Source organism: Haliaeetus albicilla, chromosome W (genome assembly GCF_947461875.1).
Source record: "Haliaeetus albicilla chromosome W, bHalAlb1.1, whole genome shotgun sequence".
Lineage (NCBI taxonomy): Eukaryota > Metazoa > Chordata > Aves > Accipitriformes > Accipitridae > Haliaeetus > Haliaeetus albicilla.
This window is the reverse complement of record NC_091515.1, coordinates 12,469,996-12,486,787: the sequence shown is the minus strand read 5'-3', so window position 1 is coordinate 12,486,787 and position 16,792 is coordinate 12,469,996. Positions and strand designations below refer to the sequence as shown.

Below are 16,792 nucleotides of genomic sequence, written 5' to 3'. Positions count from 1 at the left end.
CAAACAGCAAGCACAGAAGCAGCTGTAGCCAAAAGTGCCTAAGAATGGCAGGGAGTGTGCTGATGTGCAGACAGCTAGGATGCTGAAGTGGTCTTAATTTCATCTAAATCCAAAAACTCAACACATGTGGGGGAGGGGCAGTGCCCCAGGCCGTGACTGGGGTGGGAATGCCAGACTGTGAGGTCACAGAGCCCCGCTGTGCCACGCCATGATGTGCAGTGCTGTGCCACAAGCACCGCCCCAGCAGTGCCAGCAGCAGCAGCGGCAGCAGCAGCAGCAGCAGCAGCAGCGGCATGGTGCAGGCGTGGGGGGCCATGACCCCCGCCTGCCTCCTCATCCTCTTTGTGGTGTCCCTGCAAGCCTGGGATGTCGGGGCTGCTCCGTGGCAAGCACGGGGATTAGGTAGGTGGGCAGGCGAGGGCCAGCACCCAGCCCTGGCAGCGTGGCGCAGCACCCACCACACCTCGGGGTGACAGCGGGGCTGGGGTTGTGGTGTGGCAGGGCTGTGAGAGCAGCGGGGCTGGGCTGGGCCGGGTGAGCCGTGGCCAGCTTCATGGGCAGCGGGAGGCAGATGTCCCGTGGGGAGGTGCAGGGGGCTGCAGCCGCTGCGGAGGCATTTTCCAGGTGAACGGTGGGGCCGAGAGCAGCACCACGGGGTGAGGAACCATCCCCAGAGCCGGCCCTGTGCTGCGCTGCCCCAAGGCAGCCTTCCCCTGGCCTGCATGACAGGGCCAGAGCAGCACCGCAGGGGCCAGGTAATAGCCTGCAGGGGCACTTCTTCCCTGGGCTGGTCACAGCCATGCCCGGGGCCCTGGCTCTACCGCTCCCTGGCTGGATGCTGACTTTCAGCCTCAGGGACATCCGTCCTTGGGAGATGTCTGCTCAGAAAAACAGGAGCATTCCTGCTCTAGCCCGATATTGCTCTCCTTGGGTGAACGCAGGTCCCCCAGGCCCTCTGCAGCTTTGGAAACCTCCACCCATGTCTGGGTCCCACGTCATTACCTGACCCCCCTCCAGTGACTGCAGGTCACTGAGAAAGAAGTAGATCACAGCCTCTAATGGAAACGTGCTTGCTTACAGCTGTGCCTGTAGCCGATGGCCACCCGACTGCTCAGCCGGATCTTGTCCGGGAGCCTCAGGGCAACCCCACAGGTATGTCACTTGAATGAGTGGGCATTTAGGTTTTCATATTTGTTCATATGAAATTTAAGTTAGTATTTTCTTGGCCGATGCTTAGACATGCAGAAGAGCAGAGAGGGAATGGGTCAGGCTCAGTGACGTGGCCTGGTGTGCTCTGCCTTGCAAAACATTCTTTCCCAGCCTTTCTGACCCTGCACTGCTTCCAGTGCCTGCTGCAAAGCCAGCGGGCTTGTTGGGGTTGAGTTTAGAGCCGGTGTGGGCTCCAGGGAGTCCTTTCTGCCGGCAGCTCTGTGCATGGTTTGTTTTAAACTGGCATGCTGCAGGCACCCAGTAACGGTCTGCACAGTGCTCCTGAGTGGCAGGGAGAGACGAGTGCCATGGAGCAATCCTGTGTGTGAACTGCATTCATTGCCGTTCACATCTGAAGAAGTCTATTGCAATATTTCACGGGAGCTTCTCTGTTCTGTTTGTTTACAGGTGTGGCTGGACGCAATGGCTATCCAGCTTCCAGCCGGGTTCCAGGGCTGACGCGCAGGGAGATCGCACGGGTACGTCATGGCTTTTTACTTCCTTTGAGAGCTGCCAGCTCAAAGCCCAAATGTGAGCAAGATGTCTCTTGCAGGTGTGAGAATATAGGCCTGCATCGTGTGTGCCATGTTGTTCTGTGATCCCCTTATATGTTCTGCTATTCAGTATGACAGTGTATATCACAATGTATGATGGGAACTTCTCGTGGGTGTTTGGTTGCAGATGTGGGTACAGGGAGGGCTTTTCCAGCTTCTCGGCTGGGTCCTGCGCTGGAGCTCACCTGGCATCCCAGGGGTGAGTAGTCAGTCCTGACTGACTTCACAGACTAAGCGCTCGTTTTCAGTATGTTGTTCTTGAGAAATTTAACTTTATACTTTCTGTTCAGGTCCTCAAAGAGCAAAGTATAAAGCTAAAGCTGAAATAGGAAGATCTTCCCAGCGGTCACCAGAAGTCCTGAAGGAAATCCTGAAGGAACTGGACAAAGCAGCACGTGGTGGGTATAACCGGAAGACTTGGGAAGCTGAGGTTTCAGATGCATGTATGGATATGAATTCTGCGCAGCAGGAAGGGATCGATCAGAGCCTCACTGCGCTGACACTCATATTTCACGCCTTGTAGGTGCTGGTGAGCTGTAGAGATGGTGCAGAGTCTCTGCTGCCAGTTGTGGTTCAACTGAGCCCCAGGGACGGCTGCTGCCCCAGTTACAGCGTTACTGGCCAGATCTGTTCTGGCAGACGTTGGTATCCAGCTGGCAGGAACTGGCGGTGCTCACACCTTGAGTGTGCGAGGGACTTGGCTGAGGAGCCGATTCCTGATAAGCCATGAGAGGGCCAGCACCCTGCCAGTCAGTGGCAGGGAGAGTGCCCTTGGCCAGTGGACAGGATGCGCCGGGAGCTTGGGGTCACTGAGACCAGCAGACTTTGCCTGGGCTGCAGGCATCCCCTGGCCAGGATGGGAGCACCCCGGCTTCACAGCCTGGTCTAACCCCATTGTTCTCCTTGATGTCTGAGGACTCTCGGTGACACCTCGGGGTCAGGGACAGGCGAAAGCTGGACACCCAGCTGAAGGCCCGACACCTAACTTGAAGGCAGCTAAAATGAAGGGCTGTGAATTCGGTGTCGGGTGGTCTGCCTGCCTGTTTCTAGTTGTGTTTTAGATAACTTGGTTGTGGTTTTCCTCTTGTTTTGGGGGACTGTGGGCTCTTCACTGCCACTTGTGAAAGTGCCCAGAATATGGTTGCAAGAGCTTGCGGTTCAGTCCACCATGCGTGTCTGTTACCCTTACCATGTGGTGGAGTTGGTATGATGGGAAGTGCTTCTCAGAACGACTCTTTCCCCAGCTGAACTGGTTACAGCATCTTCCTGTCTTCTCTGAAGGAAGTAATTTACCATCATCTTGCGGTTTGCCAGCAATGCACCAAGTGGAATGTGAACAAGGTCACATGCAATCCCCTAGTCTCTTAGCAGGTCAGGATTTGCTGTCTCCTGGTAAACTGGAAAGTGTCTAGCGCTTAAATTTTTCTCCATGAATGACACGTCGTTTGGACTAGTGACTAGGTGCACCCCCAAATGCCCAGGCTTTGTTTCTAAGCGTTATTAATGTATTTTGAGAAGTATTGCCTCCTGAAGATACCACGTTCCTGATGAGGAACGGTTACTTCTAATTAAACTGAGCCACTTTCTTTCTAAAGGGATGGACCGTGAGACTGTGGAGAAGGAGGCGTTTCAGGAAGGAGATAGTCACGCAGTGCCAGTCTCTGACGAAAAAACAGGGGCAATTCAATCAACAGGCGTGCCAGGTAATTGCTGTCCTTCAGTCATCCAGTGTCATGAATCAAAATCACCGTGTGTCTGCAGCCTCTTCCCCTGGTGCCCGCTACTGCACATCTTGTCAGCAGCCAAACTCTTAGTACAGAGCGAGTGTTCTAAAAGAAGCCAGCAACGGCTCTCTGAGGATGACTGTCATCTCTGGGGTGTGGAGGTTACTGCCATCGGTGTGCCAGAGAGACACTCACTCGTAACCCTCTGTGTGGGTGCAGTGAGATGCTCACCTCCCACCGCCCCCTGTTCACAGGAATTTCAGAACTTTGCCGTTTTGGGGGTGAGGCCATCTGAACCACCCTCAGCAGACGATGGGAAATACGACGCTTAATCGAATGTGCCTCCTGCAATACCTGCATCCCAGAGCTTGCCCTGAGTCCCCCTAAGCACAACAGAGGGGGATCCCTCCTGTGAACTGAGGTCCAAAGGGATTCACTGACGGATCGGGCATGGGCTTAGAGGGAACCTGTGCCACCCTCCTGCCTCTTCTGTGCCTGAGCCATGCTGAGGCTTTACCTTTCTCTGATTCTTGGCAGTGGCAGTGCTGTCCAGCCCTGGAGAAGCCCACCACGCCAGGAGATACGAATTTTCTCCAAAGAATGCAGGTAATTAGCAGTCTTGCAGGGGGCCATAAGGGGAAGACAAGTCCTGAAAGCTGGGGGCATGCAAGCAGTGCCCACGCTGGAGAAAAGGCGAAGCAGGAGAGCAAGGTTCAGGTGTCTCCCGAGAGGGCCTGACTCCATCCCCTCAGGGTGTGGGTGATGGGCTGGGAAGAGAGCTGGGGGTGGCACTCCCTGATGCAGGGATGCTTTTTGTCTGTCTCACTCAAAGGGGCGATTGGTCAAACAGCTGTGCTCCCCCACATGCTCTCCATCTGGCCTCATGAGTTCTGTTCAGTGGGACAACTTGTCCCAAAGGGTCAGAGAGAGCCTCCAGGCAGCAGCACTAGCAAGCCTTGGGGAGTGAAAGTGGGGTGAGGGCAAAAGAAATTGTGTGCAAATGTGAAGGGTGGCCGAGAAGGGGGAGCAAACCCGTGGCACTGGGAAAACTGGATTACGGCCATGCCAGAGTGTAAGCAAAGCTCTGAGGAGAAAGAGAGGCTCCAGAGTGCATTGATTTGCAACGGCTTTGGGAGTTTCCTTTGCTTCTACTGAAACCAAGGAAACATTGCAGCCCCAGCATGTTCGCTGGTGCAGAGATGCTAACAAAGTGAGAAGGAACATTTCCTGGCAATGTCAGACCTCCTGTGAGATTACCAGTAGCGTGCAGGACACACTAATGCACAGAATTGTTCCTCCAGGTGTGGATGACAAGAGAAACACAAATGCTATGGATCCTCAAGATTTCCGGTACTACTGCATAGAAGGCGCCGTGGCGGTCTTGGGCTCCGTGCTGTTTGGGATGATATTGTGTTGTGTGATCCGTCTGTGGAGGAAGAGACGACGGTGAGTTGTTGGGAGGGTTTTTTGCCAAACTTCTGTATTAGATGGCTGCTATTAGCCATGAAGCATTTAGAGGTAGGGTATTCTGGAGTGCCGAGCCAGTTACTGGCCAAACTCTACTGAGATTTCTGCTGTAAGTTGTTTTAACTGGCCTCTCAATTCATGGGCACTCTTTTGTGAAACCCCTTCCTCCTGTGGCAAGTGTTAGTTAAAAGTGACCCTGCCTCGACAAGAGCAGACCCAGCGACAGACGTAGGATGAGCAAGGTCAGGAAGAAAAACGAGGGATGACATTGCCATAGAAAGCGAGAAGCGCAATAGTGACATCTTCCTGCCAGTGAACCTGCCAGCAGAAATCACCCTGTTAGGTGATGCCATAAATCCCAGAGGTTCACCTCGACCAGGGTGTCCCAGCAACTCAGACCGTGGTGAGGAGCCTTCCCAGCTCTCGGCCTTGCTTTGGAGAAAGAGTCAGCCTGTCCCATCTGCACCTGAGCACTGCCAGCGTGCGTGTTCTCAGCATAGGCAGGGTTTTTTTTCTGTGCAGGGGTACATTATCTCTTTGGATACGTATTCTGAAGAGAGGATGGAGAGCACCTCACTGAACAGAGAGCCGAGGCTGTGCCCTTGTCTGGTCAGGGACAGGCAGGGGAGCCGAGTGCTGGTCTCTGCCAGGCACGCTGAGAAAGGAGAACAGGAGGCTCTCCTGGCCCTGCAGTGCTGTGCCCAGCTTTGGTCCCCTCGGTCTGTCGCGGGCAGGTCTCCTTCCAGGCACGTGCAGAGCAGGCAGGTCAGGATGGTCAGGGCCGAGAGGAGACGAGCCGTGGGCAGGCGAGCAGAGCCCCAGACGAGGGGTGCAGGGTGCCCCGTTTTCTGCACGGAGCTCTCCATGCCCACAGCTCCCACGTGCAGCCAGGCATCCGCACCCCGTGAGGCGCCCAGTGCTGCCCCGCACCTTCACACCCGCCCAGCCCCACATTCGCGGTGGGGCCTCAGCAGCCTCCTCTCTCCGCAGGCGCCTCTCCGCAGCTTCGCGAGCCCGGTCCGACACCAGCAGCTGCTCCTCGGGCCTGGACAGCCGGAGCAGCCGCTGCAGCACCCCGGAGAGCTGGACCCGACAGCAAGAGCCATCACCTGTGCCTGGAAAAGCGGCCCGCCTGCCACAGAGCAGCAGGGAACGGGCCTCCGCCAGCCCGGACAGCCGCCCGGCCCGCCCGCCTCCACCCCGGCCCTCATGGCTGTCCAACTCAGCCAGCCGGCTGTCGCGGGAGCAGCACAGAGACCTCGAGCCCCCAGAGGACTTGAAGCCACCCGCCCGCGCCCCAAGCCCATCGCGCCGGCCCTCCTGCAAGGGCCTGAGCCAGCCCCGCCAGGGTATGGGTTTGGGCTACAATGACAGACTCCTGACGGACAGCTTCAGGGATCGACCATTCGTGTCCGAGTAATGGCACAGCAATAAATACAGATCAGTAGCACAGTTGTCCAGGTCGTAATGGCAGCAGACCCAGGGATTCACCAATCCTGGGCCGAACTTCGTATCAGGGCACACAGGGACCTGGATGCCCACGGTGTCAGCAGGCAGGGAGCTGGGCATGGGACCCACCAACAGGCTGGGGGAGCCCAGCTTCCCTGGCGGGACTGTCCTGCTAAATTCTGAGCCACAGAGGCACCAAAGGGGCTCGTTAACAGGTCATCATCCCCACCTCTGCTCCCTGGGCCAGCTTTGTCCTGGAGTGCACAGGACAGGGGTACTGTGTAGGGCAATACCAGCCCCAGCCCCTCCATTGCGTGCACGCCAGATACACCACATAAAGCAAAGCCAGAAATAAAACGCAGAGAGCACCAAGCTGCTATCGAGCCATAACAGAGACACCGTCTGTTCTGCTTTTGGCTGGGATGGAGTTAATTTTCTTCCTAGCAGCACATATGGTGCCGAGTTTTGGATCGTGTGACCAAACCAGTGTTGGTAGCACACCCATGTTTTAGCTATTGCTGATGGCTGCTTGCACGGCCCCAAGACCTACTCTGTTCCCATGCTGCCCTGCCAGCGAGTAAGCTTGGGTGAAAAGCTGGACATGAGCTGGCAATGTGCACTTGCAGCCCTGTCAGTGCAGGTGGGTGGGGGGCAGGGGGGTCAGTGAGGGGATGTCGGGGTCGGTGAAGGGGTTTGGGGGGGGATTTGCGAGGGGTTTGGGCGGTCCGCGACTGGATTTGTGAGGGGATGTTGGGGTCTGTGAGGTGTTTAGCGGGGTCTGTGAGGGGATTTGAAGGGTTTGGGGGGTCTGTGAGTGGATATGTGAGGTGGTGAGTGGATTTGTGAGGGGATGTCGGGGTCTGCGAGGGGTTTTGGGGGGGATTTGCGAGGGGCTTGGGCGGTCCACAAGTGGATTTGTGAGGGGATGTTGGCGTCTCTGAGGCGTTTGGGGGAGTCTGTGAGGGGATTTGTGAGGTGGTGAGGGGATTTGTGAGGGGATTTGTGAGGGGATGTCGGGGTCTGCGAGGGGTTTTGGGGGGGATTTGTGAGGGGCTTGGGCGGTCCGCGAGTGGATTTGTGAGGGGATGTTGGCGTCTCTGAGGGGTTTGGGGGGGTCTGTGAGGGGATGGAGGGGTTGTGAGGGCATTTTTGAGGTGTTGAGGGGATTTGTGAGAGGATGTTGGGGCCTCTGAAGGGTATGGGGGTGTCTGTGAGGGGATTTGAAGGGTTTGGGGGGTCTGTGAGACAATGGGGGGTCTGCGAGTGTATTTGTGAGGAGATGTTGGGGCCTCTGAGGTGTTTGGCGGGGTCTGTGAGGGGATTTGAGGGGTTTGGGGGGGGGTTGTGCGGTCTGCGAGTGGATTTGTGAGGGGATGTTGGGGTCTCTGAGGGGTTTGGGGGGGTCTGTGAGAGGATTTGAAGGATTTGGGGGGGTCTGGGAGTGGATTTGTGAGGAGATGTTGGGGTCTCTGAGGGGTTTGGCAGGGTCTGTGAGGGGATGGGGGGGGTCTGTGAGGGGATTTATGAGGTGGTGAGGGGATTTGTGAGGAGATGTTGGGGTCCCTGAGGAGTTTGTGGGGATCCGTGAGGGGATTTGAGGGGTTTGGGGGTGTCTGTGAGGGGATGTTGGGGTCTGTGAGGTGTTTGGGGGGATCCGTGAGGAGATTTGATGGGTTTGGGGTCTGTGAGGGGATGGGGGGATTTGTGAGGGGTTTGGGCTCCCGTCACGCAGCTCCTCCTGCCCAGGGCTGTGGCTGGCAGCACAGACAGACCCGCCTTTTGGGAAAGATTTGCCGACCCGGAGCAAACGCAGGGCAGCTCCTCTCCTTCCCTCCATCCCCGAGCAGGCGCAGACCCCACAGCAGCTCTGAGGGACGGCAGAGCTGCACGCACACCTCGCAAGCGCTGCCGAGGGAACAGCTCCGGACCGAAGGGCCCTTCCCGAAGGCCGTGCGCTGCCGAGGGAACAGCTCCGGACCGAAGGGCCCTTCCCAAAGGCTGTCTCTCTGCAGGTGTGCTCTGGTGGGGACACAGGAGGTGCCCTTGCTGTCCCCAGGCCTCCCTGTGGGTCTGATGGCCCCGAGGTCTGATGCGTGCCTTTCACCCCATGCAGGCTGTGCTGCGGGCTGTCGCGAGTCCAGATTGAGGATCCTGCCGGCTGCACCAATCTCTCGCCAAGGAGCAGAAAGCACCTCGCTCAGGAGGAGAGGAGAGAAGCATCAGTGTGTTTTATTGAGGTAAAATAATAATTTGACAGAGTTCAGTATATTTGGGGAATTTAACAAAGTTTGACAGTGGTTTCCCGAGGTTCAGTAAGTTGGACAGCAAGGTTCGCCTTATTAATTACTGCACGGAAGAAATGTATGAAGGAGAACTGAGTTAGAATCGAGCTGGAAGGATTCACACAGAGACCGGAGACACAAAAGTGTAAGGAAGACCCTCCTGTTGAGTCGCGAGGTTCAGAGGGGACCCCCTTGCTTTCTAAACTCCTTATGGAGCCTAGGGGCGGCTCGGTCCAATCTTAGTCTCAGACTTGGACAACAGTTTATGTCTAATGGAATTATCTGTACAAAGTTTATAATAGTTAATATGAAGTAGCTACATGGATTAGTAATGTTTCCTCAGTACGAATTCAGCATGCTGTCAGTCACTTAGCAAAGATCTGCCATTGAGAACAGGTCTCTCTGCCTCGAGGAGCAACCTTGAGAGGCGTCCCAGCTCAAGGGGAGATCACTGCCGTGCAGCCACGCTGCCTGGCAGGGAGAGCTGAAAGAAGGCTCCCTTAGGCTGTCATATTTATGGGCTAAAGTGGCTGGCTCCTAGTCAAATCACATGCAATGGGAAGGGTATGGATGAGACTCCTTGTGCCCACAACTTCCTTTGCTCCTTGATAAATGAGTCTTGGAAAAGCCACCCGCTATTCCTGTGTTAATCGCATGATGAGTGTTCCAAGGTGATAGGCAGCGGTGCTCACTGGGTCACTCGGCTCCTTTGTGGGTTTTCAGAGAAGAGATTGAAACTAGAGGAGTTCTTGGCCTGGCTATGGCTCAGGCCTTTACCTCCTTTGGAGCCTGTACCAAACTACGGCTAGTTTGGTTATGGGATTGAGTGTACCCGTCACACCGGCTCTTGGGAATTGAGGGTACATGTGACCCTGTGCGAGGTCAAGCTAGAACATGCTTCGCAGTTTGTGTATTTACTGCCATGAATTTTCTGCTCTTCCTGGCTGTCTTCTGTGGTTTTCAGCCTGCTCTCGCCTCCACAGAAAGAAATGCTGTGTGTATGAAAGAGGCCATTATGAATCTTCCCTTAGGAGGTTTTTTTTTGCGCTCTGCTCCTGAATTACGATCTGTATTATATCTGCGAATGTTCAAAATATCTTTCTAATTCCCTGGTTTAAGTATTCTGACCCTACTCCAGCTACATGTTACTATGCACAATGACGTGCGGAAAACAGACTCCACAATCAGTGAGATTGTAAAGTAGGTATGTTCGTTCAGCGCTGGGTGGCACGGGGGGTAGTCCCACCAAAGTCGTGCGCGCGTGACTCGGCAGTTCGCCTAAAGTTTATACAGTCAGGTATTACATATTCACAATACGCCTATACATATGCATGACCTATCCCCGCTTCATATTAAAATTAGCTCCGAGAGGTCATTTCCATAGTCCCCTCCCAACTGCGCCTGCACAGGGCCTCTTTATGGTGGTCGTCTGGTGGTCGCAGAGATGAAGACAGATGACTCCTCTTCGTCACCGCTAGTAACCTTTTTCTTTGCGCAGGCTCAGTGATTTCTTGGTATACACCCAAGCCGCAAGACCAGTCTTAGTGGGTTCTTGGGACCAGCTCTTCTTATCAAGGACTGTCTCTACCTCAGCTAATTTCAACAATGTAAGCACTAAACATCATCTTTCACCCTCCTTTATTATGTCTACTGAGATTCTTTTGACTCCCCTTGTCTCACACAACTCCCACCAACCATCATTTTTTATTTCAAGTCGTTTTTCGTGTAACACACATCACAGCCAGAATCTTGTGTTGTTGTTCCATGGTTTTCTTTACAGTTTTCCAGCTGTATTCCTCCTCCCCATGATAAACAGTGTTGCCAGTATTTCTTTTTCTCTTAGAATACACATGGTAAGGGTGGTTGCTGGATGTCTCATCCTTTTTAAGGTCGTGAAGACATGTTCTGATAAGGCCTTTTCCTAGTCCCAGGTATTCAGGGACACAAGATGTGCCTATTGCCATCAGCTCTGTGGAGGATTTAAGAGAGATTGTGCACCTGAAGGTTAAACCGTGCTTCTGTATCAGAAGCTGAATTTCAGCAAGCAAAAGCAACTTCCCCAACTCTTAAGTTGTGTGCCCTTTTAATGCTGCAAAATTGAATTAAATAATGATCCTTGCGTACATCTTTCTCAATTAAGCATACAGTGGATGTCTCCTCCTTCAACTAGCCTGGAGCTTAAAAATCAGCGTAAAAATTCTGGATAGTGTAATTTTTGCTGCACATGGCCTCAGTCCACTTGGCAGAAAATTGTATTAGTTACACAAGTCTTCATGGAAGGCTCAAAGAGAGCCTAAGGTTTTGAGTGCCCAAGGCTGCTCTTTTCAAGTAAGTTAACAGGCACATAAACACCCTGTAATGGCGTAAGGACTCCCCAGAACATCTTCAGTACAGCTGTATTTTACATAAGCCGCTGTTTTCATGCAACCTCAGCTAGCGCTGTGCTGCTCTTTACAGGATGGGGTGAGTGGTGTTGTCTTTGGCTGTGTGGGCTTAAATGTGTTTCTAATGTGCGTGTCAAATAATTACCTGTGAAACAGACTGCCAATCTGAAGCCAGTGCTTCCGAGAAGATGAACTAAAAGCTTTGATGGTACAGTCCTGCCATGAATATGATCTGGTCAAGTGTTGATCATGTCCAATCTGTTCTTTGAAGATTATGGGAAAATGGCAGAGATGTGTGTTTTAACAAGAGAGACACGTGCCTACCTTTTTCTCTTTTCCCCCTCAAACCTTTTAGTTACATGAAGAAACCCTTGGGTCCGCCTCCACCATCATATACTTGCTTTTGTTGCGGAAGACCTGGCCACTACATAAAGAACTGCTCGAAAAATGGGGTATGATTGTGGGGGACTTCTGGTGTTACTCTAGTTTTTAATGGTTATAACTTCACAGTTACGTAACAAATCCATGACCACTCATGTTAAGAATTGTTTCTCTTGGGGTGAAAGGCGGAGGTTATATGGCAATGTTGCAAAGCCCTTCCAAATTCAAAGGGAAGCTGGAATTATAAAGGTGGAATTTTCTTTCTAGGTCATAGACATTAAATATGTCCATAGATCTTTATGAATTTTCATGCATATTTTTATATACTTCAGTATTACTGGATTTTTTTCTGTTTTCCACTCTTTTTAATGACAGTTCACAGTTTTTATTATTTTGTATCAAACCAAGACATTTCTCTTGACCCCATCTATTGCATATTTGCGTGTTTTAATTACACTAAGTCCCTGCTTGAGTATTGATGCCATTTCACGTTAGTCACTGAAGGTATACGCGTGAGGGATGAATTCAACCTTCACCTACAGACGGTGAGTGTAGGTTTCTCCAGTGACTGATTCAGAGCACAAGATTAAGCTCTCGCTCTGAATTGTGCTTTGAAGGAGGAGCAGCGGGTTTGTGTCTCTTCTCTGAGTGGATGGTGAGCTAAGGGATATGTCAGCCTTAAGGAACCTGAAGTTAAGCCAAAGAATGTCGCTCGAGTTCAAACCCCTGCTCAAGCCTTTGGAACATCCTGGCTATATTTATGTAGGAGAAGCAGTATTTCAGTTGAGCAACCTTTATGCTAGGTAAAAGGAGAGGATTAAAGGCTTTTGCTGCTTAAAATCATCAGGGAAATGTCATTTTAAGTGTGGGTCTTGAGGTACGTCTGCCTCTCTTTTCTTGAACAGGACAAAAAATTTGAGTCTGTTCCCAGAGTTAACAAGAGCACAGGAATTCCACAGAGTTTCATGACAAAGGTGAAGGATCCCAATACGAAGGGTGCTATGCTGACAAGATCTGGAAAATATGCAACACCACCTATTAATGCATAGGTATGGAACTAAGTGGACTGACCAAAAAGTGAAGGAGAGAAAGCATGCATAAATATCTGAGTGGCAATGCAACCCAGTTGGCCAGCATCTGTCATTCCAAGGGAGGAAGCACTGTCATTGTACCTTAACCTGAAAATCTGTGGTACTTTCTAATATTAAAAGAGGGTGGTCCTACTGCTCATGCCCCTGGAAGTTGGCTAAACTTGCGGTATGCTAAGAATCTGCGTTTCTGCAAAACACTTCAGAAGTGTTTACAGTGGAGTCATTCTCCTTGAAAGCTCATTTTGCTTCTGTTTTCTGTTTCAAAGGCTTCTTGCCAAATTTAGCAGGTAGCTGTTGGCCTGAGATTTCCTCCCCCTATGACTTCCATTAAATCCCATGTGTGAAACAGACTGACGTTTTCCTGTTGCTATAAACTGAGAAAATACTACCGTGTGCTGACAAGAGTGGCTGTTTTAAAATGCACTTGGTAGCACTTTTGGTTTTCCATCATGGATCTCCTTTTGTAGAAGCTGTAACATAGACGTTTTCCTTTTAGAAAAGGTAATTACTTGGAGACTAGCTTTATCCTGTGCCTGCAATTTACATTTATCCTCTGGCAAAGGAGAGGTGGGATTCATTTTGCCTGATTTCTAGCTGTCAAAAAAATATTTTCCTAGTCTGAGCTTCTTTCTTAGTTGATCCAATGAATGGGAGAGTTCTGCAGAAAGAAAAGTGTTCCCCCTCACTTTCTAGTGTTGTGGCTGTAGAAAAGTAGTTTAAACTAAGCACAAGTGTTTTAGAAGGCTAATGTGGAGTGAGAAGAATTCCATCTCTTCTCTTCCTTTGGTAAAATCCAAAGCTTGGAAAAGTTTTCCTTTACCCATCTTTAACTTGTTTCTTTTTCCTTCCCCACCCTTCCTCCAGGGAAGCTTCTGCTAGGGAAAAGAAGGAAAAGCCTCCTTTTTTACCAGAGGAGGCATCCTCCTCCTCCTCTGATGATCCTGTTCCAGACGAGTTGTTATGTCTCATTTGTAAGGATCTAATGACTGATGCAGCTGTTATTCCCTGCTGTGGAAACAGTTATTGTGATGAATGTAAGTGTTACTCCCATATTTGTTGATTCAAAACATCACATCTGATCTTCTGAAAGCAGAAAGAGGAGATAACGAAATAACTTTGTTACCAGTTCTATTTAATATTTAATACGAATTGAATACGAAAGCGCTCTTCTCGTATAAAGGGCAAAAGAAAGCCAGGAAGCTTTCCCCCCTTTTTTACATGTCTAGTTAGATCTTCTTTACATGCAGAAGGACGAGTATGAGAAGAGTGGCTAACTGTGCAGGTGATTACAGTGTCAGATATTAAATGCGTTTAGTTTGTCCACAGCCCTTTCTCTCATAGAAAAATCTGTAGCCAACTCTGGAGACTTTTGGTGGTCTGCAGGAAGCGGATAGTTAGGCATTTAATCCACATTCTTCTCCACGGGAGAGTTGGTTAAAACCTTCAGAACTCGAACCTACTAATGTTTTTTTGAGACGTGTTTTATTCATTAACCTTGAGGTTGGGGACTTCTCACTGTACTAGATGGTGGGAAAGAGACTAGTTGAAACATCAAGACACAGCCTATGCTCCATCTTCAGATGTCACACTAGTGAAATATCAAAACTGTATAGTTATTTGCTGCATACTAGAAATTTTTTACACTGTTGAACATTTCTAGCTTCATGCTCTCAATTCAAGACCATATTCACCCATTAATCATATGTGTGCTTTTATAATTGATGAGAACCCCCAAAACTTCCTTAGTTGGGCTAAATACTATTTTGATTATTCTAATTATACAGAGGTATTAGAACAGCATTGCTGGAATCTGAGGAACATACGTGCCCAGCATGGCATCAGACGGATGTTTTGCCTGATGCTTTAATTGCCAACAAGTGCCTACACGAGGGAACGGGATGACATTTACATAAAGTGCTTGTAAGAAAAGGCTATTTGTAGAAAGCTGAAAGGGAAGAAGGTACTAGTTTACATCTCCTTAAGCAAGGCGTAATTGAATAAGGCTAAATTTACTTTTCAAATACATTATCTGTTGTTGTCACAGAAGCTTACAACTCTTTAGAGACAACCTGGCAAATTCAGGTCATGCTTTTGTTTAACATGTTTGCCTCGCTTTCAAATTCGGCGTTAACACTGAAGTACATTACATACAGTTACTCTGAGTTACCAGTCATTAGTATGAGTGTTTCATGTGATGTGCATGTTGGTTTCATATATCTGTCTGTTAGTTTCTTTTAGGACTGATAGCATTTACAGGAATACACAAGTAATTTTCCTCTGTGAAGGCTTTTGTTCGTAGATCTGCTGAAGTTTCATCTTACCCTTTTTGTAAATGTTTTTCTGCCTCTAGGCTGTGAACAATTTAAGAAATGGAACTGGCTACACAAAAAGGCTGCGTCAGCAGATTCGGCAGCAACAGCAGCAGCAGCCGCTACTGCCACCGCCTCCACCACCACTCATGAGTGTTACACCTCCTGCTGCTCTGGTGACTGCCGCTGAACCTTCTACATCTTCCTCTCTGTCAACCAGCAGGTCGTTGGAAGAGAAGGTAAGCTTTATTTCAACATATGCAGCGATTCTTATATTTTAGTAGAGCTTATTTTCCAACTGTCTGTGTTTATTCACAAGGGCTATCAGGTTCCTGTGCGAAGACAGCCAGTATTAGCAAGTCATCTGGGCCCCCAAGGACAATCAATACCCACCATGGTAAGAACCTTTAACTTTAGAATGTCTTTTAAAAAATTATCTTCAGATAAACTGAATGGGATTTTTTGCTATTTCCTCCCTCCACTTCAAAAGGTCATCCAGCGAGAGCCAGTACACTTTGCTCAGCAGGTGCCAGACCAGGCTGGGAACTGCAAGTGTTGTACAGAAATTCTATGTATTACTACTTGTGAGCTGTTAAACGAGGCCATAGCACTTAACTTCTGCAACAGCCGATTTATAATGAAGTAAGTATGGACAGAGAGTTGTGGAGAATACAAGTGGTCCTTAATTTTTAAATGGCCTAATTTGAATTGGCTTTAACAAAGGGGATCTGTGCTCGCAGTAAAATTGTTTAAAATAAAACTCCAGTACCTGATCGAAAAGAGGACTCTGAAAAGGGAACTTTTTTGGAGGAAACCATAATTCCATATCAGAATTCAATACAGTTAAAGGCTCAGGTGGAAAGCCACCCTTTTGATTTCTGGCTGAACAGGGCTGTAGAAATTGATTTCCCAATAGAAGTCAGCCTCCAACATTCTTTTTCTGACAACTTAGTTGACACTGATTGAGCAAATTCTTGGTAAAGTCAACACTGTTATCTTATGACAATTTTGAGTTTCTTCAGTTTAGTCAGGCCAAATAGCCAAGCTGCTTTCTCTTAGTTGGGGAGGGAGGAGTCTGTTTTATCTATTATTGCAGTGTCAGGTCAGTCCTTCCTTTTGGTATGTATGTGTTAGAGATAGATTGTAAGGGTGCACTGTGTTTATAAAATCTTAAAGATAAATCAGAACAAAACCCCGGATCCATCCCACAGATTGTCTAAAATCTCCAATTCAGGAAGCAAGAAAAGAACAGTTCAGGGACAAGAGCAGGCCAAATACATCATTGTGAGGCAACAGCATAGGAAGCGTACGTGGAAGAAGATAAAAGAAGTTTGAGGGAAAATGAGTTGTTATCTGTGCCGTATGGGCTGCCGGCGCCTGCGGCGTGTCACTGCTCTCGGGCTACCGACCCAGCTTCAAGGTGGAAAAAAAGTGGCTTTCTCTGAATGCTGGTGTCAGGAACAAGGTGCTTTAACTTGCCAGCAGGTGCCTGCAGGCTTTTATTAGCATGAGTTTGTGTGGTAGGAATGGAAGGTGTAGCTGGTGTTACTTCAGTGAAGGTCATGGGGCTTGGGGGTTTTCTTGCCTGGTTGGATTTGATTGGTTGGTTTGTTTGGGTTGGTTTGGTTTGTGCTATCAACTTTGGGGGGTTCAGGAGCTGATTTCCATTCATTCCTCCTCCCAGGTGGTGAGGCTAGAAAAGGCTGTAGTGATAGATTTCTACCCGGCTGGAGGCAAGCCGACCGCATGAGTCGGAGAGGCGCATTCACAGTGGAGGCTCATACACCACCCTGATGGCTGAAGGCAACTCCCTGAACTGTAATAGTGTGAACTTATCTGTTGTCTCTCTGAGTATGCAGGAGAAATGGCTTGCAGCTTTATGAAGCTATAAACAAGTGTCAAAACTTGGAACAAATCAGTTTAACTTCTCGTATAAAATTAG

At 49.9% G+C, this 16,792-nt stretch overlaps 2 protein-coding genes and 1 long non-coding RNA gene across 3 annotated transcripts in view; all 3 read left to right on the top strand.

The window, feature by feature from the left end:
• Positions 1-16,792, top strand: part of LOC138683278 (uncharacterized) — a 260,146-nt gene that overhangs the window by 5,142 nt on the left and 238,212 nt on the right. The window lies entirely within an intron of this gene.
• Positions 212-6,593, top strand: LOC138683568 (uncharacterized). Its single transcript, XM_069775559.1, has 9 exons — positions 212-402; positions 1,081-1,152; positions 1,618-1,688; positions 1,891-1,962; positions 2,054-2,161; positions 3,359-3,466; positions 4,025-4,093; positions 4,789-4,933; positions 5,945-6,593. The coding sequence occupies exons 1-9, from the start codon at positions 212-214 to the stop codon at positions 6,372-6,374; spliced, it is 1,266 nt and encodes a 421-aa protein (XP_069631660.1). The 3' UTR covers positions 6,375-6,593.
• On the top strand, positions 11,977-16,600 carry LOC138683567 (E3 ubiquitin-protein ligase RBBP6-like). Its single transcript, XM_069775558.1, has 4 exons — positions 11,977-13,575; positions 14,892-15,089; positions 15,170-15,247; positions 16,535-16,600. The coding sequence occupies exons 1-4, from the start codon at positions 13,531-13,533 to the stop codon at positions 16,598-16,600; spliced, it is 387 nt and encodes a 128-aa protein (XP_069631659.1). The 5' UTR covers positions 11,977-13,530.